Genomic DNA, 24,386 nt, shown 5'->3' with positions numbered 1-24,386 from the left:
CCAAGTCCATAATCTCAGTTGAAAAGTTATATGCATTTGTTGTTTCTAACGCCTGGTAAAAACCAGGGGAAACTGACATTTCAATCTATTCTCTTTCTCTCTTCACAATTAGCACTATTTCAAACAGTCACTGGTACCTGTAGGAATAGAATGAAAATAGACCGCTGTTGCTCAAGTTGGCACCACCTCCATATGCACCACCTTTCTCTCTGATTTCACGGTGGAGGAATTTAGCAGACAACAGCCGTGCAAGAACAGCAAGTCTATAAATAAAAGTTAATTTAAAGACAAATGTATTTAAATCAGACAAGTTAACTGTATAGGTAATGGCAAATATTCTCCAGAGCAAATAAAAATAATGAAGCTACTGGTTACTGACTAATGAAGTTACTGAAGCCCATTGGTATGCATTCCGTTATAACATTCTCTACAAAGAAATGACAAGTCACTTATATTCATTTATTTCCTTTTGTCCCACTGAAATACAGGTTAGATTTCCTGTACAGTATGGATGAAGGAATATGCTCGGCACACTTATGGATTAAGGAAAGGAATTAAATGTGTGTTAAGTTTGGAAAAGAAAGGTGATTTATTTATATTTTATTTGGAGATAAAGCTCGGTGACAGGCCTTACAAATCTTTGGAATGTGGGAAAAGAACTGGAACGCCTGCAGGAAACCCATGCAATCACACCATATACCATCTTCAGCATCTTCATTTGATATGCCAGTACAGGACTGCTCAAAAATATCCCCATAATTTCTATTAACCTTTTATTTATATGACTATACATGTGCAGTATCTCACACAATGACTTCTCTCCAAATGTGGCTCATTGGAGAGCTATCTGGCAGATTTTAATCTCCCTCCTAGTACAAGCTAATTTTTACCACCCTTCTGATATGGCTGATATCAGCCAACTCAGTAGTGACTAGAAACTTGGGGGGGGGGGGGTAATTTCAAAATAGCGTGATAGCGTGAATTTATCTATAAAACCATTTTCTTCTCCAATGTACTGACTTATTTACAAGATTACTGAGTGCCAATTTCAATTTAATTCCCTTCCTGAAGGCAGCATTTCTTTATAAAAAAAAATCTGGAGAAAAATTTAGTCAATTTCATTCTTCTCCTAAATATATTAATTTACTTAAAGACCACTAGGAGATGTTATTTTCATTCACTTCCCTGAATAAAGTCAAGATTGATGTCATACCTAGCTCAAAGGTTTAAGGAGTTTCTCAAATTTCAGATCAAAAACACAACATATAAACTGATTTACTTCCTCTCCTCTCTTTATTTTTTTTAAGTCCTTACTTTGACTTGCATTCAAAAGCCATCAAGAAATAAATCTTTGCAATTGTATGCCAATGCAGTTACCTGGCGAAGTCTGGATTCATGTAGGAAACAGTTCGAATACATTCACTAACATAATTCACGGGAAAGGGAAGCTGGAAATGTGTCTTCATTTGACAAGCCTTGAAGATAGGTTCCTACAAGGAGGAGTCACACAGAGCTTTAACATTTTCATATTAGCATGGAAATATGTAGAAATAAATTATCTTTAAACACATGCTATTTTAAAATATTTCAAAGCACATGTTCAGGCAGATAAAAAGTTAGCAGTTCACATACACAGACCACCATTTGGAAAACATTAATGGAACAAATAAGGTAGCTGGTAGGGAGAGTTATAATCAGTTCAAATGTATTAGTCTTACAAACACCAGCTTTCTGGTAGCTCTTGAACCTTCAGACACTCCACTCTCAACGTCAGGATTAAGTGGTTTCTAGAAGAAAAAGAATCAATTTTAGCTATATTTTTAATCTTTTAAACTTTATATTTAAGGATCAACAAACATTTGTTGAAATATGGGAATATAGTTTAGTAGACAAGTGATGCGGGCACCAAGGGAAGAATGGAATGCTACAATGAAAAAATACCCAAATTTCAACTGTTTTATAAGTTGATTTAAATGTGACTTGAACTCAGCAGAATACATTCATTAAAACATTCAACGTTCACTTCCATTACTGAATTTATGCCAGAAGAACTATTTTTTGAGTTAGACCATTGACTGGAATTAAATATAACATAGAAACATAGAATAGAAACATAGAAAATAGGTGCAGGAGTAGGCCATTCGGCCCTTTGAGCCTGCACCACCATTCAGTACGACCATGGCTGATCATCCAACTCAGAACCCTGTACCAGCCTTCCCTCCATACCCCCGATCCCTTTAGCCACAAGGGCCATATCTAACTCCCTCTTAAATATAGCCAATGAACTGGCCTCAACTGTTTCCTGTGGCAGAGAATTCCACAGATTCACCACTCCGTGTGTGAAGAAATTTTTCCTCATCTCGGTCCTAAAAGGCTTCCCCTTTATCCTCAAACTGTGACCCCTCTTTCTGGACTTCCCCAACATCAGGAACAAAATTCCTGCATCTAGCCTGTCCAATCCCTTTAGAATTTTATACGTTTCAATAAGATCCCCCCTCAATCTTCTAAATTCCAGAGAGTATTAGCCTAGTCGATCCAATCTTTCAACATATGAAAGTACTGCCATCCCAGGAATCAATCTGGTGAACCTTCTTTGTACTCCCTCTATGGCAAGAATGTCTTTCCTCAGATTAGGGGACCAAAACTGCACACAATATTCCAGGTGTGGTCTCACCAAGGCCTTGTACAATTGCAGTAGTACCTCCCTGCTCCTGTACTCGAATCCTCTTGCTATGAATGCCAGCATACCAATCGCCTTTTTCACCGCCTGCTGTACCTGCATGCCCACTTTCAATGACTGGTGTACAATGACACCCAGGTCTCGTTGCACCCCCCCTTTTCCTAATCGGCCACCATTCAGATAATAACCTGTTTCCTGTTTTTGCCACCAAAGTGGATAACCTCACAGTTATCCACATTAAATTTCATCTGCCATGAATTTGTCCACTCACCTAACCTATCCAAGTCACCCTGCATCCTCTTAGCATCCTCCTCACAGCTAACACTGCCGCCCAGCTTCGTGTCATCCGCAAACTTGGAGATGCTGCATTTAATTCCCTCGTCTAAGTCATTAATATATATTGTAGACAACTGGGGTCCCAGCACTGAGCCTTGCGGTATCCCGCTCGTCACTGCCTGCCATTCTGAAAAGGTCCCGTTTATTCCCACTCTTTGCTTCCTGCCAATGCACATTGCTGGTCAATAATTTATGGTCACTCTGATCTTTTCCAAAATAAAACAATTTGGCAAAATAGCTGTACTAATACTCAACTCAAAAATTATAGCTAGATTTTTTTTTACAATTTGAAAAGAATGCTTCAGACGACTAATTTTCACAAGAACAGTATCAGCTGCATCAGGCCTCACATGCCTCTTGAGGTTAGTATTTGGCCATATTGATGGAGGTGAAGAAGTCTACAATATTTATCACAGAAACAAAATATTGTGGACACAGGAAATTCGACACCAAGGAACTTAAATGTGGAGAAATAAAAATAATAATAGTGATAGGTGTCAGGCAAAGGCAGCTAGAATTGATCTGGGGTTGCTTTAAGTAAGTCTAATTAGTCTTGAGAAAAGGCACCAATTAATAATTGGCTTCCAAAGATGAAGTATTCTCACATCTTTCAAAGAACCTTGAACTAGTGCAATAGGCAAACATTCCTGTGGAAAACACTAACATTTGCAAATAATAAAGTAAATGTGGACTCATGGCAATATTTGGGATTTTTCTACAAAATGTCAACAGTTTCAAACAAAAGCACAAGTTTCAGTACTTAGCACATAAGCAGTAAGTTCCACACTTGAAGGCCCAGCTCATATTGCTCATACTCCCTGGCAACTGACCACCACTGGACTCCCTTGGGCCTGTCAGAAGGGCCAAGGTTATGTATTCCCCAGCATCTAAGGTACGGAATCTGTGTCAGGACAGAATATTTGAATGGTGACTATGAGGCTAGGGAGAAGGTTTAATTATATATTCGGATTAGTCTATTTCTTTTAATGACTTTTTCCAATTAGATAACTGATGTGGTCTCAAAAATTAGATTACTAATAGAACTAAATCACAATTGTCTGTTAACATAAAAAATGAATATTTGATCATTAGAAAAAATTCCAGTATCGTTCTTAAAGCATCATACACAGCACAGAAGAGATCAATTGATCCTGATGAAGTGCTCAGCCTGAAATGTCGACTGTTTATTCATTTCCATAGATGCCTCCAGATTTGCTGAGTTCTTCAACATTATGTGTGTTGTTCTGGATTTCCAGCATCTGCAGAATCTCGTGTTTGAGAGATCAATTTAACTGTTCTTCCTCATGGGCACATTAATATTTTGTAGAGTTTTTTACCATTTAAAAAAAAGTGAAGGGTAAACAAGATGGCAGATAATTGTGGCAAGAACACAACAGCTCACTCAGCTGAAGTCTATCCTGCAATCCAAACAGATAATGGCTAATTTGCCTAAGACTTCAGCTCCACTTCCGTGCCAATTCCAAATTGTCCTAATTCCCCACCTTCTCAAAAATTTATCTACTTTCTTTTAAATACCACCAATAATCTCACAATTTTCAGGAATGAAGGATTCCACAGATTTTAAATGAGTATTCTCTCTAATTGTATCAATATGCACTTGTTCAAGATTCTCACAACATCCAAGAATCTTATGTTTCAATGTCATCTCTCCTTCTTCCAAATTCAAAGGATGTGGATCTTTTATCTTTAGCCTCTTGATAAGGCAACTCCATCATCCTAGTGAATCCCTTTGGACTTTATTTACTGGAGCATAGAAGAATCAGGGGATGTTTAATAGAAGTATACAAAATTACTAAGGGTATAGATAAGGTAAATACAAGCGTATCTTTTTCCTCTGAGGTTGGTGAGATGCAAACGAGAGGTTTTTGGTGAAAGGAGATACACTTAAACAGAACCTGAGGGGGAGCTTCTTCACTCAGAAGGTGGTGTGAGTTTTGAATGAGCTGCCAGCGGAAGCGATGGATGTGGGTTCTACTGCAACATTTGAGAGAAGTTTGGGTAAGTAAATGGATGGGAGGGGTATGGAGCTCTATGGTTCAGGTGCAGGCCAATGTGACTAGGCAGAACAACATTTTGGCATGGACTAAATGGATCAAAGGACCTGCTTCTGTGCTATAATGCTCCATGACTGCTGCCAATCCTTTCTTAAATAAGGGGACCAAAATTGTTCAGTATTCCAGCTCTGCCCTCTGCTGATCTCTTATGTTACAACTGTAAAATTAATTCTCAATTTCTAAATTCCAGCTAACTTTTTGCACGACTTTTTATACTTGCCAGCTAACTTTTCTTATGACTTATGGATGAGAATATTCTATACTTTGTTCAGCTGCAATCGTTCTCTATTTAGACAATAATCTGCTTTTAGATTTCACTTACTAAAGTGCATTACCTCACTTTCCCCACATTAAATTCCATTTGCAAAATTTTGCTCACTTAATGAGCTCTTTTCTAATTGCAGACCCAAATACACGAACACAGATGTTTCCACTATAAACCAAATTAGGATGAGAAAAATATACAGAAACTCACTCCAAATAGAAAAAGAAAATAAATGTCAATATCAAACATCAAGCCAGAGGATGAAAGTTGAAAAACTCAGAAGTCAAGAACAAATTAAAGCACAGGTTAAACATGGCTGGACAGATGGGAGTTTCCACTAACGGAAATTTTAATGCTTTTAAATTAATACCTCAACAATATTTGAACGGATGAGTTTCTTTTCTTTCTTTTTCTTTCCAAATCCAGGAATATTTTTCAGGAACTTTTCAACTTCTTTTGATGCTTCTGGCACTTGTGGTGGAGTTGCATTCACTGCACATCTACGTTAAGACAACGTAAATCAAAGCAATAATCAAATTGATAATACAAAACTGTGGCCATTGTATTTAATACAATGATGTCACAGACTAAATATCACGAGAAAATAGTATTTCTAATATACATTTATCATTTATGTCATTACAGAAATAACAGATTCTTTAACAAGCTGGAAACAATGTTCACATGAGAATTATGGACCATCTAGATAATTTTGTTTTAAATTGAAGCACAACCTACCAATTATTTTTTACTTTAAATGCCATGAGTCCTGTAAAAGTCAGGTTCTTAACTCTACGAGAGTTACTTTGTACTATTATTGTTACAATTATTATTGCTAATAAATTATAAATGAACCACAATGCCAGAACCATGAGCTAAGTGGCAGGTATCGGGAAATGAAAAAATCTATACTCATTATGGACGTGATTTTGTAGAGTAAAATAATAGATCTAAGTTTAAATGCTTTAATGCATCTTATAGATGATGTAGTAAATATACTGCCTGCTTGATATTAAAAATTGCAGTTCTGCAAAGTTAATCCTTAATATATATCCGTCAAATTCCACTTGAAACTTCCTTACAAGAAAGTCAGAGGATGAAAACTTTGAAGTTATGTGTACTCACAGTTGATTATTGTGTGCTCCTGAACATTAGAAACTCACCTCATGTTCTCACTGCTCATTAAGTGCATCTTAATACGTTGCAGTTTACGAATAATTGTCGTAAGTTCAGGCATCTCCGCAATTCTCTTCATTTGGTGCACCTTTGGAGGAAAACATTTAAACACAATTTCATATAAAAGCTTGGAAGCTTTATAATTCATTCCCTCCTCCAGGTTACTAATGTAAATAGTAAACAACTGAGGATCAAGATGGTTTCAGCCTGAAAAAGACACATTCATTCCAATTTTGTTTTCTATCTACACCAGCTCATTTTCTCTAATATATTGGGCTCTTGAATTATGCACCAGTCGCTAAAACAGCACCTTGTCAAATGTATTTTGGAATCAAATTACACTAACTTTACAGGTTCCTCTTTCTCAATTCTTCCTGTCACATACACGAAACTTTGAGCAAATTTACCAAACACAATTCACCTTTCATAAAATCATGGTGACTAGGTTTGATTATGTTCAGCTTTCCAAAATTATTAATTAATTCCTTTGATGGCTCTAGCATCTCACCAATAATACATGCCAAACTAACTGGACTATAGTTCTGTCTTCCTCTTTTTGAGCAAGGGAATTACATTGGCTGTTTTCTAATCTTCTAGAACCCTCTTAGAATGAGGCAAGTTTTCAAAATGCCAATGTGTCCACTTGCTCTGCAGCCACTTCCTTAAGGCCCTTGGATGCAGCCTTGGCAATCTGTCTGTCTTTAGCACACAAAGTTTCTCTAACACATTATTTCTTGCAAACATGATTTTTATGTTTCTCCCTTTTATCTGAAATTGACCCATGCATTATGCAGTGACCTCCATGGTGAAGACCAATACAAAAAAATGATTTAACATATCAGGCATTTCTTCATTTCCTGTTATTTATTTAGCATGCTGAGTCCCTAGTCCCCCAGATACTCCCTTTTCATTTACATATCAAAACTCTTATGAGATTACATGCAAGTTTCCTCTCAAAATCAATGCTTTGCTTTTTTTTTGTTAAAAAGCTTTTTACTTTCACTGCTGGATCCCAAAAACTTCCCAGTCCTCTGGCCTACTTACCATCAACCCTTACACTTTTGTATGCTCTTCTTTTCAATTTAATATTATCCTTCACCTTTGTTAACTGTTCTCTCAGGGAATCCATCTTCCCAGTTGGAATAAATTTCTGCTCAGCATTATGAGCCAACTATCTGAATACCTGCTTACATCCTACTGACCTGCCTCCTTATTTTCTCAGTTCACGTTAAACAGCTTCACATTCAAACCATTATAATGGCACATATTTAAGGTGAAGACACTAACTTTGATCTTGTGGTGACCACCAATCATCCCAGGAGATCTTTATCAACAAAACCTTTTACCTTTCCTCATTAGTCATAACCAAATCTAAATAAAATTATTCTCACGATAGGTTCTGTGACATACTGCTCTAAGAAGCAATCTCTGATGAACTCCACAAGTTGTTCTTCCACAATACTCTTGTAGTTTGGTTAAAGTAATATGTAGATTAAAATCTCCCAAGACAATTGCACTTCCCTTCAAACATGCTCCAGATATTTCTTCATTTATGCTCTGCAGTCTGTTCCCACCTGTGTCTTCTTTATTCTGCCATTCATGATTTCAACCCAACATTACTATGCAGTATCACATTATAACTCAAAACCCTCCAATATATTCCTTTATTTCCAGCACTGCACTACCCCCTTTTCCTTTTGGCCTAATCTCTGGAATAATGGACCAGTCCTATAACCACATCTCCACAATAGAATTTAGATTATAACCATATCAAGATATCTGTGCTCTCAACTTACTGCAAGTGCTATGTGCATACAAAAAGACCATTAAGTTTTTACTTTTTGCACCTTCTTGATTACTATCACATCATTTCGGAACATAATGATCAGAACCGTAAGCAGTAGCCAAGCTACATAGAAACATAGAAACATAGAAAATAGGTGCAGGAGTAGGCCATTCGGCCCTTTGAGCCTGCACCGCCATTCAGTATGATCATGGCTGATCATCCAGCTCAGAACCCTATACCAGCCTTCCCTCCATACCCCCTGATCCCTTTAGCCACAAGGGCCATATCTAACTCCCTCTTAAATATAGCCAATGAACTGGCCTCAACTGTTTCCTGTGGCAGAGAATTCCACAGATTCACCACTCTCTGTCTGAAGAAGTTTTTCCTAATCTCGGTCCTAAAAGGCTTCCCCTTTATACTCAAACTGTGACTCCTTCTTCTGGACTTCCCCAACATCGGCAACAATCTTCCTACATCTAGCCTGTCCAATCCCTTTAGAATTTTATACGTTTCAATAAGATCCCCCCTCAATCTTCTAAATTCCAGAGGGTATAAGCCTAGCCGATCCAGTCTTTCATCATATGAAAGTCCTGCCATCCCAGGAATCAATCTGGTGAACCTTCTTTGTACTCCCTCTATGGCAAGAATGTCTTTCCTCAGATTAGGGGACCAAAACTGCACACAATACTCCAGGTGTGGTCTCACCAAGGCCTTGTACAACTGCAGTAGTACCTCCCTGCTCCTGTACTCGAATCCTCTCGCTATAAATGCCAGCATACCATTCGCCTTTTTCACCGCCTGCTGTACCTGCATGCCCACTTTCAATGACTGGTGTATAATGACACCCAGGTCTCATTGCACCTCCCCTTTTCCTAATCAGCCACCATTCAGATAATAAGTGATGTTTTTCACTTTTTTGATTTCTGTATGTTATAGAAACATAGAAAATAGGTGCAGGAGTAGGCCATTCGGCCCCTCGAGCCTGCACCGCCATTTATTATGATCATGGCTGATCATCCAACTCAGAACCCAGCCTTCCCTCCATACCCCCTGACCCCTGTAGCCACAAGGGCCATATCTAACTCCCTCTTAAACATAGCCAATGAACTGGCCTCAACAGTTTGCTGTGGCAGAGAATTCCACAGATTCACCACTCTCTGTGTGAAGAAGTTTTTCCTAATCTCGGTCCTAAAAGGCTTCCCCTCTATCCTCAAACTGTGACCCCTCGTTCTGGACCTCCCCAACATCGGGAACAATCTTCCCGCATCTAGCCTGTCCAATCCCTTTAGGATCTTATACGTTTCAATCAGATCCCCCCTCAATCTTCTAAATTCCAACGAGTACAAGCCCAGTTCATCCAGTCTTTCTTCATATGAAAGACCTGCCATCCCAGGAATCAATCTACAGCCATGTTTTAGCATAACCTCCTTATTCCTATACTCAATGCTTGGCTAACTAAGGATACAATACAAATACCTATGCCAGGATGCTGTTTATTGGCTATAGCTCAGTATTTAACACAATCATTCCTACAGTTCTTTTGGAAAAACTCCAGAACCGGTGCCTCTGTACCTCCCTCGGCAACTGGATCCTTGACTTCCTAACTGGTAGACCACAATTTACGCGAATCAGAAACAACATTTCCACCTCGCTGACAATCAACACTGGTGCACCTCAGGGTTGTGTGCTTGGCCAACTGCTCTTCTCTCTCTACACCCATAACTGTGTGACTAGGCACATCTCAAATGCCATCTTTAAATTTGCTGACACTACAACCATTGTTGGCAGAATTTCAGACAGTGATGAGAGGGCATACTGGAGTGAGATATATCAGCTAATTGAGTGGTGTCATAGCAACAACCTGGCATTTAATGTCAGTAAGACCAAAGAACTGACTGTGAACTCCTGAGAGGGTAAGACGAGAGATCACACACCAGTCCACATAGAAGGATCAGAAATGGAAAGAGTGAGCAAGTGAAAATCCTGGGTGTCAATGTCTCTGAGGATCTAATCTGGACCCAATATATCAATGCAGCTACAAAGAAGGCACAAATGCGGCTATATTTCATTAGGAGTTGATTAGGAGTTCATTAGGACAAGATTTGGTACGTCTCCAAAAACACTCAAAACTTTCTACAGATACTGTGGAGAGCATTCTAACTGGCCGCAACACCATCTGGTATTGGGGGGAGGGGGCACTGCACAAGACTGAAATAAGCTGCAGAGACTTGAAACTTCGTCATCTCCATCATTAGCACGAGCCTCCGTAGTATCCAGGACATTTTCAAGGAGCGATGCATCAAGAAGATGGCATCCATCATAAGGACCCCCCCCCCACCCCCCACCATCACCCAGGACATGCCCTCTTCTCATTGTTACCATCAGGAAGGAGGTACGGAAGCGTGGAAGCACACACTCAAAGATTCAGGAACAGCTTCTTCCCCGCTGCCATCTAATTTCTGAATGGACATTGAACCCATGAACACTAACACGCTACTTTTTTAAATTTCTATTTTTGCGCCACTTATTTAACTATTGAATGTATACTTACTGTAATTCAAGTTTTTTCACACTATTTTTATGTATTGCATTGTACTGCTGCCACAAAATCAACAAACCTTATTCTGAAAACATCTATGTGTTTTTTTAAAATCAAATAACAAATGCCAGATTTAAGCCAATTCCCCACTCTTTGGGGATAACTGACAAACTTTTTCTTTCTGTATAAAAATACTATAAAGTAATGAAGGTGGAAAAAAGAAGAACAATGATCAAATTCTACCTGACTTAACCCATTAAATATTTCTTGTAGATTTCCTGCTGGGGTTAGTGTCTTGCCAGCTCGAATTGCTGCATATTGATGTCCTGTGTCTGGAATCCCATTGGACAGCTCCTGTGCAGTCATCATAACTAATACTCTGAAATGTTCCTCATCATCAAAATGTGGACTGCAGGAGTGGAAACAAGATAGGCTATTGACTGACAGTACTGTTCAGTGATTCAAAGATCAAAAAACAAAAACAGCAAAATAGCGGAAATATGAGATAAACACAAAAATGACTGGAAATACTCAAAGAGCCACATAGCAATATGGAAACAAAGCAAAATTAATGTTTCAGGCCACTTGTTTTCATCAGAACTACTTGATGCTTAATTATTTACAGATCAACTGTTTCAAAGTCTTTCCGATCTATTCATTTGCAAAGGCACAATCAAAATGAATCAAGATGTTTAATTGTACAACAGAGGCATTGTCCGCTGCATAACAGTATTCTTTACATGCATTTTGCTCATCATGCAAACCTTCTGAGTGTACTGATTTAATCATACAAGAACACAAAAACACTCCAACAGTATTAGCCTTGAAATCTCAATACTATTTTTCCAGTTTTATCCCTTAATTTTAAAGATCATGGTGAACATAATTTGGCAAAAGGCCATATTTCTACTAAACTTACTCCATACTGATCAACGAGTTTCCATTGACATATTTGAAGATGACAAGATCAATTAATCATAACAAAAAAAATAAAATTCCCACACATTTTAGAACAACTATGAACTAGTCCTCACCTATTAAAAATGTCTGTCCAAAGCTGCATCATGTCAGGCAGGTTTCTGTCCAGACACAGAGATGTAAACAACACACCCTAATGTACAAAGAACAGAAATGTTTAAACATATGCTGAACATGATTTATACAAGAAACACAAGTGTAATAATCGTTAAAGCAAAAGAAGAGTATGGAAATGAGAATAGTACCAAAAAACATTTGACAATAAAAAACAATTGGAAACTTTTTTTTAAATGGTCGGATGCATAAAATAAGTACGAGGGTACATCAGAAGGCGCACCTCAGGGGTGTGTGCTAAATCTACTGCTCTACTCTCTATCTACACATAACTATGTGGCAAGGCATAGCTCAAATACCATCTATAAATTTTCTGACGATACAACCGTTATTGGTAGAATCTCAGGTCGTGACAAGAGGGCATACAGGAGTGAGATATGCCAACTAGTGGAGTGGTGCCACTGCAACAACCTGGCACTCAACTTCAGTAAGGTGAAAGAGCTAATTGTGGACTTCAGGAAGGGTAAGACGAAGGAACACATACCAATCCTCAAAGAGGGATCAGAAGTAGAGAGAGTGTGCAGTTTCTAGTTCCTGGGTGTCAAGGTCTCTGAGGATCTAACCTGGTCCCAACATATTGATGTAGTTATAAAGAAGGCAACTGTCGGTCTTCTATACAACCTTGCCCAGGCCTCAGTCAACATCGAAAACCGATGGACTGCCAAAGACAGAAAGAAGACAAGACAGCGGCTATATTTTATTAGGAGTTTGAAAAGATTTGGTGTATCAACAAATACACTCAAAAACTTATATAGTTGTATCTTGGAAAGCATTCTGACAGGCTGCATCAGTGTCTGGTGTGGAGGGGCTACTGCACGTGATCGAAAGAAGCTGTAGAGGGTTGTAAATCTAGTCAGCTCCATCTTGGGGACTAGCTTATAAAATACCCAGGACATCTTTAGAGAGCGGTGTCTCAGAAAGACAACGTCCATTATTAAGGACCTCCAGCACTCAGGGCATGCCCTTTTCTCACTGTTACCATCAGGTAGGAGGTACAGAAGCCTGAAGGCACACACTCAGTGATTCAGGAACAGCTTCTTCACCTCTGCCATCCAATTCCCAAATGAGCATTGAATCTTTGGACACTACCTCACTTTTTTTTTAAACATACAGTGTTTCTGTTTTTACACTTTTTAAAAAAATCTATTCAATATACGTAATTGATTTACTTGTTTATTTATTATTATTATTTTTTCTCTTTGCTAGATTATGCATTGCATTGAACTGCTAAGTTAACAAATTTCACGTCACATGCCGGTGATAATGAACCTGATTCTGATGTTAACTAAGTTGATAGCTATCCTCTATTGCAAGTCTTAAAAAAAAGTAGTTTTATATAAATTCAAAGATAATTGGCAAAAATTGGTGGTAATTTGGAAACTCTAATACCTTTTGATTTTGAAAATACAATTATTCTGACCCTAGTGCAATTACAAAATGCAAACAACCAAAATAAGCTTCAATGTCTACACAATCAAATATCACTGAGAATGCCAATACACGAGCATTTTATCCATCATATGGGAGTTGCCACAAACATATGGACACACAATTATAATTGTACAACAGAGAGATTAAAGAATTTTCTCCCAGCTTAAAAGATCTTTTGTTGTTTACCATAAAGTATATTCTTAAATTCCAAAATGCTGCAAAGTAGAAGAAAAACCTGTAATATAGATTATGATTATCTGATGAGCTGAATCAGTGACTATTTTCCTTGCATTTCTCACTCCATTGTATTTCACTTCCTCAGAACACGAGAACATAATTAAACCTCCCGGTTCTTTTGGCTGCATAAGTCTAGGGAAGATAACTTCTGGAGCTGCAAACTCCTGAGATTGAGGTGTGATCCTACCCCAAACCCTTGTTTGTGTGGATGCTGTGTAATTCCTTACCCTGTTACAATTTAGAGCCAGAAATAACAGACAGTACATCACAGATGATTAAAAGATTATCTTTATGATTCTTAATTTGACTAAAGGGTTAGTAAAGAAAAGAGCAAAAAAAGGGGCCTATTTTAATGAAACAGTCAGAATCAGAATCGGGTTGATTATCACCAGCGTGTGACAAGAATGTTAACTTAGCAGCAGCAGTTGAACGCAATACATAATAGAGAAGAGAAAAAGAAAATTAAAAAAATAATAAATGAATTACAGTACATGTATATTTTGCATGGACTAGAAGGGCCAAGATGGCCTGTTTCCGTGCTGTAATTGTTATATTGTTATATTGAATAGATTAAAAAAAAATGTAAAAAACAGAAATACTCTATACTAAAAAAAAAATGAGGTAATGTCCAAGAATTCAATGTCCATGTAGGAATCAATCGGATGGCAGAGGGGAAGAAGCTGTTCCTGAATCGCTTCAGGCTTCTGTACCTCCTACCTGATGGTAACAGTGAGAAAAGGACATGCCCTGGATGCTGGAGGTCCTTAAATAATGGATGCTGACTTTCTGAGACACCGCTCACTGAAGATGTCCTGGGTACTTTGTAGGCTAGTGCCCAAGATGGAGCTGACTAGATTTACAACCCTCTGCAGCTTCTTTTGGTCCTGGGCAGTAGCCACCCCACCCCCATACCAGACAGTGATGCTCAGAATGCTCTCCACGGTACATCTACAGAAGTTTTTGAGTGTATTTGTTGACAAGCCAAATATCTTCAAATTCCTGTTGAAGTATAACCGCTGTCTTGCCTTTATAACTACATCGTTATGTTGGGACCAGGTTAGATCCTCAGAGATCTTGACACCCAGGAACTTGAAACTGCTCACTCTCTCCACTTCTGATCCCTCTATGAGGGTTCAGGGAGTTGGGTAGAAAGCTGAAAAGCCGGACCTCTAGGGTAGTGTTCTCAGGATTGCTGCCTGTGCCATGTGTTAAGAAGTGCAAGAATAGCATGATCAGGCATATTAATGCATGGCTGAGAGACTGGTGTAGGGGGCAGGGCTTTGGGTTCCTGGATGACTGGGGCCTCTTCTGGGGGAGGTACTAATTGTGTAAAAAGGATGGGTTACACCAGAACCCAAAGGGATCCAATATCCGAGCAGGCAGCTTTAATACAGCTGTTAGGGAGGGTTTAAATTAATTTGGCAGGGGGATGGGAACCGGAGTGATAGGGCTGAGGAAGGGGGATACAGAAATACATCAAAGATAGCGTGCAACAGAGATGGTAGACAGGACAGGCAGGAGATGAGGCACAATCACAGCCAGTGGAATGATTTACAGGGCAATAGAGGCGTGGTGCAGTTAAAACAGAAAACAACAAATACTGTACTGAAAGTGAAATATTTGAATGCACGCAGCATAAGAAATAAAATGGACGATCTTGAAATTCAGCTACAGATTGGCAAGTATGACACTGTGGCCATCTCTGAAACTTGGCTAAGGATGGCTGCCATTGGGAGCTGAACGTCCAAGTATATACGGTGTATCAGAAATATAGGTTAGTAGGCAAAGGGGGTGGTGTGGCCCTATGTATAAGAAATATTATTAAATCATTAGAAAGGATAACATGGGATCCGAAGGTGTAGAGTCTCTATGGGTTGAGTTAAGAAATGGCAAGGGTAAAAGGACCCTTATAGCAGTTGCATACAGGCCTCCAAACAGCAGCCGGGATGTGGATTACAAAGTACAGCAGGAGATAGAAAAGGCATGTCAGAAGAGAAATGTCATGATAATCATTGAGGATTTTAACATGGAAGTCGAGTGGGGAAACCAGGCCAGTACCGGACCTCTAGAGAGAGAATTTGTAGAATGTCTAAGGGATGGCTCTTTAGGACAGCTTGTTGTTGAGTCCTAGGGGACTGGTTGTGCTGGATTGGGTGTTGTGCAATTATCTGGAGGTGATAAGAGAGCTTAAGGTTAAGGAACCCTTAGGGAACAGTGATTACAATATGATCGAGTTCATTTTGAAATTTGAGAAGGAGAAGCTAAATTCCACTGTGTTGGTATTTCAGTGGAATAAAGGAAATTACAATGGCATGAGGGGGGAAATTACAAGCAGGGTACACAAAGGAGATGCAGTAGATGTGGTGTACTTGGATTTTCAGAAGGCCTTTGACAAGGTGGCACACGAGGCTGCTTAGCAAGTTAAGAGCTCAAGAAATTACAGGGAAGTTACTAGCATGGGCCGAGCAGTGGCTGATCAGCAGAAAACAGAGAGTAGAAATCAAGGGACCCCATTCTGGCTGGCTGCCGATTGCCAGTGGAGTTCTGCAGGGGTTGGTATTGGGACCGCTGCTTTTTACGATGTATGCCAATGATTTGGACTATGGGATTTGTGGCTAAATTTGCCGATGATAAAAGGATAGATGGAGGAGCAGGTAGTGTTGAGGAAACAGACAGCCTGCAGAGAGACTTAGATTCTGTAGGGGAATGGGCAAAGATGTGGCAAATGAAATACAATGTTGGAAGGTGTATGGTCATGCACTTTGGTAAAAGAAATAAACAGGCAGACTATTATTTAGACGGGGAGAGAATTCAAAATGCAGAGATGCACAGCGAAATGGGAGTCCTTGTGCAGGATACCCTAAAGGTTAACCTCCAGTTTGAATCGGTGGTGAAGAAGGTGAATGCAATGTTGGCGTTCATTTCTAGAGTAACAGAATACAAGAGCAGCAATGTGATGTTGAGGCTCTATAAGGCACTCATGAGGCCACACTTGGAGTATTGCGTGCAGCTTTGGGCTCTTTATTTTAAAAAAGGATATACTGACATTGGACGCAAACAACAGGAATTCTGCAGATGCTGGAAATTCAAGCAACACACATAAAAGTTGCTGGTGAACGCAGCAGGCCAGGCAGCATCTCTAGGAAGAGGTGCAGTCGACGTTTCAGGCCCAGACTCTTCGTCAGGACTAACTGAAGGAAGAGTGAGTAAGGGATTTGAAAGTTGGAGGGGGAGGGGGAGGGGGAGATCCAAAATGATAGGAGAAGACAGGAGGGGGAAGGATGGAGCCAAGAGCTGGACAGGTGATAGGCAAAAGGGATACGAGAGGATCATGGGACAGGAGGTCCGGGAAGAAAGACGGGGGGGGGGGGACCCAGAGGATGGGCAAGGGGTATATTCAGAGGGACAGAGGGAGAAAAAGGAGAGTGAGAGAAAGAATGTGTGTATAAAAATAAGTAACAGATGGGGTACGAGGGGGAGGTGGGGCATTAGCGGAAGTTAGAGAAGTCGATGTTCATGCCATCAGGTTGGAGGCTACCCAGACGGAATATAAGGTGTTGTTCCCCCAACCTGAGTGTGGCTTCACCTTTACAGTCGAGGAGACCGTGGATAGACATGTCAGAATGGGAATGGGATGTGGAATTAAAATGTGTAGCCACTGGGAGATCCTGCTTTCTCTGGCGGACAGAGCGTAGATGTTCAGCAAAGCGGTCTCCCAGTCTGCGTCGGGTCTCGCCAATATATAAAAGGCCACATCGGGAGCACCGGACGCAGTATATCACCCCAGCCGACTCACAGGTGAAGTGTTGCCTCACCTGGAAGGACTGTTTGGGGCCCTGAATGGTGGTAAGGGAGGAAGTGTAAGGGCATGTGTAGCACTTGTTCCGCTTACACAGATAAGTGCCAGGAGGGAGATCAGTGGGGAGGGATGGGGGGGACGAATGGACAAGGGAGTTCCTCCCACTTCCTCCAAACTAAAGGTGTAGCTATGGGCACCCGTATGGGTCCTAGCTATGCCTGCCTTTTTGTTGGCTTTGTGGAACAATCTATGTTCCGTGCCTATTCTGGTATCTGTCCCCCACTTTTCCTTCGCTACATTGACGACTGCATTGGCGCTGCTTCCTGCACGCATGCAGAGCTCGTTGACTTTATTAACTTTGCCTCCAACTTTCACCCTGCCCTCAAGTTTATCTGGTCCATTTCCGACACCTCCCTCCCCTTTCTAGATCTTTCTGTCTCTGTCTCTGGAGACAGTTTATCCACTGATGTCTACTATAAGCCTACTGACTCTCACAGTTATCTGGACTATTCCTCTTCCCACCCTGTCTCTTGCAAAAACGCCATCCCCTTCTCGCAATTCCTCCATCTCCGCCGCATCTGCTCTCAGGATGAGGCTTTTCATTCTAGGACAAGGGAGATATCTTCCTTTTATAAAGAAAGGGGCTTCCCTTCCTCCACTATCAACTCTACTCTTAAACGCATCTCCCCCATTTCACGTACATCTGCTCTCACTCCATCCTCCCGCCACCCCACTAGGAATAGGTTTCCCCTGGTCCTCACCTACCACCCCACCAGCCTCCGGGTCCAACACATTATTCTCCTTAACTTCCGCCACCTCCAACGGGATCCCACCACTAAGCACATCTTTCCCTCCCCCCTCTCTCTGCATTCCGCAGGGATCGCTCCCTACGTGACTCCCTTGTCCATTCGTCCCCCCCATCCCTCCCCACTGATCTCCCTCCTGGCACTTATCCGTGTAAGCGGAACAAGTGCTACACATGCCCTTATACTTCCTCCCTTACCACCATTCAGGGCCCCAAACAGTCCTTCCAGGTGAGGCAACACTTCACCCGTAAGTCGGCTGGGGTGATATACTGCGTCCGGTGCTCCCGATGTGGCCTTTTATATATTGGCGAGACCCGACGCAGACTGGGAGACCGCTTTGCTGAACATCTACGCTCTGGCCACCAGAGAAAACAGGATCTCCCAGTGGCCACACATTTTAATTCCACATCCCACTCCCATTCTGACATGTCTATCCACGGCCTCCTCTACTGTAAAGATGAAGCCACACTCAGGTTAGAGGAACAACACCTTATATTCCGTCTGGGTAGCCTCCAACCTGATGGCATGAACATCGACTTCTCTAACTTCCGCTAATGCCCCACCTCCCCCTCGTACCCCATCTGTTACTTATTTTTATACACACATTCTTTCTCTCACTCTCCTTTTTCTCCCTCTGTCCCTCTGAATATACCCCTTGCCCATCCTCTGGGTCTCCCCCCCCCCGTCTTTCTTCCCGGACCTCCTGTCCCATGATCCTCTCGTATCCCTTTTGCCTATCACCTGTCCAGCTCTTGGCTCCATCCCTCCCCCTCCAGTCTTCTCCTATCATTTTGGATCTCCCCCTCCCCCTCCCCCTCCAACTTTCAAGTCCCTTACTCACTCTTCCTTCAGTTAGTCCTGACGAAGGGTCTCGGCCTGAAACATCAACTGCACCTCTTCCTAGAGTTGCGTTCACCAGCAACTTTTGTGTATACTGACATTGGAGAGGGTTCAGAGAAGATTCACAAGAATGATTCCAGGAATGAAAGGGTTACCGTGAGGAACGTCTGGCAGCACTTGGGCTGTATTCCCTGGAGTTCAGGAGAATGAGGGGGGGATCTCATTGAAACATTCCGAATGTTAAAAGGCCTGAACAGATTAGATATGGCAAAGTTATTTCCCATGGTAGGTGATTCTAGGACAAGAGGGCATGACTTCAGCATTGAAGGACGTCCATTTAGAACAGAGATGCGGAGAAATTACTTTAGTCAGAGGGTGGCAAATCTGTTGAACTTGCTGCCACAAGTGGCTGTGGAGGCCAAGTCACTGGGTACATTTAAGTCAGAGATAGATAGGTTCTTGATTAGCCAGGACATCAAAGGGTATGGGAGAAGGCAAGGAAGTGGGGATGACTGGTGGAATTGGATCAGCCCATGATTGAATGGTGGAGCAGACTTAATGGGCCGAATGGCCTACTTCTACTCCTATATCTTATGGTCTTAGGAACTTAATGTGCACCAAGTTGGAGCTCACAGTTTCTCCAAGTCACCAATCCTGAATCGATCTCACCCTGGGTTGCGTCAAATCACGGCCTCGCTCCAGGTCAAGTCCTACAACCTCTCCTTTCCTGCGTCTTCCCTCTTCATCTCCTCACAAACAAAAGCCACAAGTCCAACCTTAAGTGTCCCTCACCAGAGAATCCTCCCCTGAATTCGACCATCCTAATTGGATAGCACACATTTCTTCTCATCTCTTAACCTTGAACAATAACCCAAACAAGCTGAAAACAGACCAAGCTGTAAACAAGCAACTCTTACAGAACTGCCAAAATGAAATATATACAGCATAACAGTAAAAATATGATCCAGGGTCTTACAATAAGAAACAGGAGCAGGAGTAGGAGTAGGCCACCCATTGAGCCTGCTCCACTATTAAATAAGGTCATGACTGATCTGGCCATGGATTCATCTCCAACTACCTGCCTTTTCGCTATAACCCTGACACCGAATGCTTCTCTGTCCAAAAACTCCCCTCTAATCATTTCTTTGCTATTGCTCTTCAACTGGCCACAGGCTATTTACTTTCTATTTGATTTTATTTAGCAGGTAATATTAAAACTCTTCGCAATAGACATTTATCGATGCTCAAATACATCCTCATAATAAAGATCATCTTATGGTATGAGCTATCAGAAGCAACTGGAGAGGAATGTACAATTATGTTTAAAAACTTTTAGACAGGTATATGAATTAGAAAGGTTTAGAGGAATATACCCAAAGACAGGAAAATTGGATGAGCTCAGGAAGGCACCTTGATTAGCATGACATAAACACGGGAAAGCCTGCTGATGCTGGAAATCCAAAGCAACACACACAACATGTTGGAGGAACTCAGCAAGTCAGATAACATCTATGGAAATGTATAAACAGTCGGTGATTTGGGCTGAGACATTTCTTCAGGACTGGAAAAGGGTGAAGATGCCAGAATAAAAAGGAGGGGGGAGGGGAAGGATGATAGCTAGGTGATAGGTGAAGCCAGGCAGGCAGGAAAGGGAAAAGGGCTAGAGAGAAAGGAATCTGATAAGAGCGGATAGTGGACCATAGGAAAAAGGGAAAGGGGAGGGGACCCAGGGGGAGATGATAGGCAGGTGAGAAGAGATAAGAGACCAAAGTGGGGAATAGAAGAAAAGGGGAGCGGGAGGGAATTTTTTTTAACTGGAAGGAGAAATCAATATTCATGCCATCAGGTTGGAGGCAATCCAGATGGAATATAAGATGTTGCTCCTCCACCCCGATCGACACATTGAAGTGGGAATGGGAATTGGAAATAAAATGTCTCGCCAGCGGGAAGTTCCACTTTTTGCAGATGGAGTGGAGGTGCTCAAAGAAGCAGCCCCCCCGCTATTTACAACAGGTCTCACCAAAGTAGGAAGCCACATCAGGAGCACCAGACACAATAGATGACCACAGCGGACTTGCAGGTGAAGTGTTGCCTCACCTGGAAGGATTGTTTGGGGCCCTGAATGGAGGTGAGGGAGGTAGCGAATGCGAAGGTGTAGAATGTTGGCTGCTTTCAGAGATAAGTGCAGGGAGGGAGATTAGTGGGAAGGGACGAATGGAAAAGGGAATCATGGAGGGAGCGATCCCTGCAAAAAGCGGGATGGGGGTGAGGAGATAAAGATACATTTGGTGGTAGGATCTCTTTGGAGATGGTGGAAGTTGCTCATGGGATGGTAGGTAACGACGAGAGGAACTCTATCACTGTTAGGTAGCAGGAAGTCCTGACGAAGGGTCTCGGCCTGAAATGTCGACTGCACCTCTTCCTACAGATGCTGCTTGGCCTGCTGCGTTCACCAGCAACTTTGATGTATGTTGCTTGAATTTCCAGCATCTGCAGAATTCCTGTTGTTTAGGTAGCAGGAAGATTGGGTGAGTGCCGATATTGAAGAAATGGAGATGTGGGTGAGGGCATCCTTGATGATGAAGGAAGAGAAACACCGTTCTTGGAAGAAGGGGAACATCTCTGATACCCTGGAAAGGAGAGCTGATAGGCCTGCCCTTGCTGTATGTCTCTCTGAATCTTAATGTTAAAACTATGCCCTTGCAAAATATTTATGAGCATGAACACTACGATTGCCACCTCAATACAATGTTCATTTTCAGGTTAGTACCTTCCATCGGCACTTAGATAGTTAACTTAATATAAAAACGATAGCCTTACCTTTTTCAAATGGAAAGCCCTCAACCACTAATTTTGCAGGTTTGAAATTCACGTAAAGTTTTGTTTGTTTACTTTAAATTTGAAAATGTTTGCCTTCCTAGTGTGAACAAATGTCATACCAAATACAGCTCATTCTGCTTAATATTTCTAGTTTAGATACAAAGCGTTGTACCTGTTCATACATATCCAAGTTTTCATTATCTTGGAGAATCTTAGGTGAGGCAGACATCCCTCCGGTCTTCAACTCAATCTGCTGTGCCTGCTCTCTATAATTTAAGTTCCCACAGCCCATTCTAAATAAGTAAAAATTAAGTAAAATGTCAGTCTCTAAATTAAAGATTTGTATATCTTCTTTTAAAATCAATGTTAAGTTCTTGCAATCACAACCCAGATTTTATCAACAGTTAAATCACACCACAGGCCTCAAGAAACATTGTCCAAGAAGATGCCCCAATCTCCACTGTATGGATTTCACCCTCCCTGACATCAAGAGAAAATCACTCATTAAGCAAATCTAATAAACACTTAGACAATCACACTGAAGAGTTGAGAAATCAAAACTGGCACAAATAAACAGGCTTAAGGTAGCAAACATGAGGAAATCTACAGATGCTGGAATTTCAAGCAACACACATAAAAGTTGCCGGTGAACGCAGCAGGCCAGGCAGCATCTCTAGGAAGAGGTACAGTCGACGTTTCGGGCCGAGACCCTTCGTCAGGACTAACTGAAAGAAGAGCTAGTAAGAGATTTGAAAGTGGGAGGGGGAGGAGGAGATCCAAAATGATAGGAGAAGACAGGGGGGGAGGGATGGAGCCAAGAGCTGGACAGCTGATTGGCAAAAGGGATATGAGAGGATCATGGGACAGGAGGCCTAGGGAGAAAGAAAATGGGGTGGGGGGGAAAAACCCAAAGGATGGGCAAGTGGTATAGTGGGAGGGACAGAGGGAGAAAAAGGAGAGAGAGAGAAAAAGAAAGTGTGTATATAAATAAATAACAGATAGGGTACGAGGAGGAAGTGGGGCATTAGCGGAAGTTTGAGAAGTCAATGTTCATGCCATCAGGTTGGAGGCTACCCAGACACAACTCAGGTTGGAGGAACAACACCTTATATTCCGTCCCTCTCACTATACCCCTTGCCCATCCTCTGGGTTTTTTCCCCTCCTCCCTCCTTTTCTTTCTCCCTAGGCCTCCTGTCCCATGATCCTCTCATATCCCTTTTGCCAATCAACTGTCCAGCTCTTGGCTCCATCCCTCCCCCTCCTGTCTTCTCCTATCATTTCGGAGCTCCCCCTCCCCCTCCCACTTTCAAATCTCTTACTAGCTCTTCTTTCACTTAGTCCTGACGAAGGGTCTGGGCCCATAACATCGACTGTACCTCTTCTTAGACAGATGCTGCCTGGCCTGCTGCGTTCACCAGCAACTTTTATGTGTGAAGCTTAAGGTAGACAAGAGTAGCTTTTGCAAAATTTTTGAAATATTTAATCATTTAACAGTACACGAATATAGTTTTCCGAGACACAGGTTGTTGTTCAGTAATGATTTAGTATACTTTGTTATCTTTCATTTCTCAAGGTTTCAATGTTAGAGTATTTTTAAATAATTTAATTTCTCATTAATTCATTGATGTAATCAGGCAAAAAACTTCCGATTTTGTTTGAATAAGAATTCACCTGCCAGCCTTACAGGCACTGTGAGTAAATGCAAGATTTTCTTTTCATTACAACTGTAAGAGCTAACCTGAGCATCTATAACTTCACTAACTTACCTTGTAATCACATTGCAGAACAGTGGTACATATGGCTTCAGCTCTTCAGGCAAAGTATTAAGGCTAGTGAAAGCCCTAAAGTAAACAATGCCATTGGTTGGCTGATGACAATACTGAATGGGGACCTCTCCACCTAAAGGGAAAGACAGCAGAATAAAGCCAACATAACAAAGTTTCAAAAGGTAAATTTAATGTAGTCAATAGTTTACTACGAATGCCCATATCTCACTTTACTACAAATCTAAATCGACTCAAACTAATCTCATCATATTTAAACCTTTCTCTTGTTCCTCTATTTCCAAATTCAGCTATTTACTCAATCTGTTGAAGTACGTTTGCCAAACTTTGTGGCAAAGCTGGCGGATGATACGAAGATAGGTGGAGAGGTCGGTATTGCTGAGGAATCAATGCGATTGCAGCAGGACTCAGGAAAATTGGAATAGGCAAAAATGTAGCAGAAGGTTCAAACATCAGAGGTACAGAGGAGTTTAGCAGTCCTCGTGCAAGAGTCCCAGAAGGTTTATTTACAGGTTGAGTCTGTGGTAAAGAAGGGAAGTGCAATGCTGGCATTTATTTCAAGGGAAATAGGATATGAAAGCAAGGAAATAATGCTGAGTCTTTATAAAACACTAGTCAGGCCGCACTTGGAGTATTGTCAACAGCTTTGGGCCCCATATCTCAGAAAGGATGTGTTCTCATTGCAGAGGGTTCAGAGTAGGTTCATGAAGATGATTCTAA

The 24,386-nt window shown here is 41.3% G+C and overlaps 1 protein-coding gene across 2 annotated transcripts in view; it reads right to left on the bottom strand.

Moving 5' to 3' along the window:
• The window catches only part of pitrm1 (pitrilysin metallopeptidase 1), a 59,289-nt gene that overhangs the window by 5,020 nt on the left and 29,883 nt on the right, over window positions 1–24,386 (bottom strand). For both annotated transcript variants that reach the window (XR_010017450.1, XM_063044379.1), the window contains exons 16-24: window positions 23,649–23,781; window positions 22,055–22,175; window positions 11,892–11,968; window positions 11,101–11,266; window positions 6,520–6,620; window positions 5,727–5,856; window positions 1,719–1,787; window positions 1,378–1,490; window positions 138–263 (exon numbers count right to left, since the gene is read on the bottom strand). Coding sequence is in view for 1 of the 2 variants with exons in the window: in XM_063044379.1 (XP_062900449.1) it covers window positions 138–263; window positions 1,378–1,490; window positions 1,719–1,787; window positions 5,727–5,856; window positions 6,520–6,620; window positions 11,101–11,266; window positions 11,892–11,968; window positions 22,055–22,175; window positions 23,649–23,781 (1,036 nt within the window). In the remaining variant the exon portion in view is untranslated. The remainder of the gene's footprint in view (window positions 1–137; window positions 264–1,377; window positions 1,491–1,718; window positions 1,788–5,726; window positions 5,857–6,519; window positions 6,621–11,100; window positions 11,267–11,891; window positions 11,969–22,054; window positions 22,176–23,648; window positions 23,782–24,386) is intronic.

The sequence above is a fragment of the Mobula hypostoma genome, chromosome 3, assembly GCF_963921235.1.
Source record: "Mobula hypostoma chromosome 3, sMobHyp1.1, whole genome shotgun sequence".
Lineage (NCBI taxonomy): Eukaryota > Metazoa > Chordata > Chondrichthyes > Myliobatiformes > Myliobatidae > Mobula > Mobula hypostoma.
The sequence above is the reverse complement of the archived record's forward strand: the minus strand, read 5'-3'. Positions and strand labels throughout refer to the sequence as shown.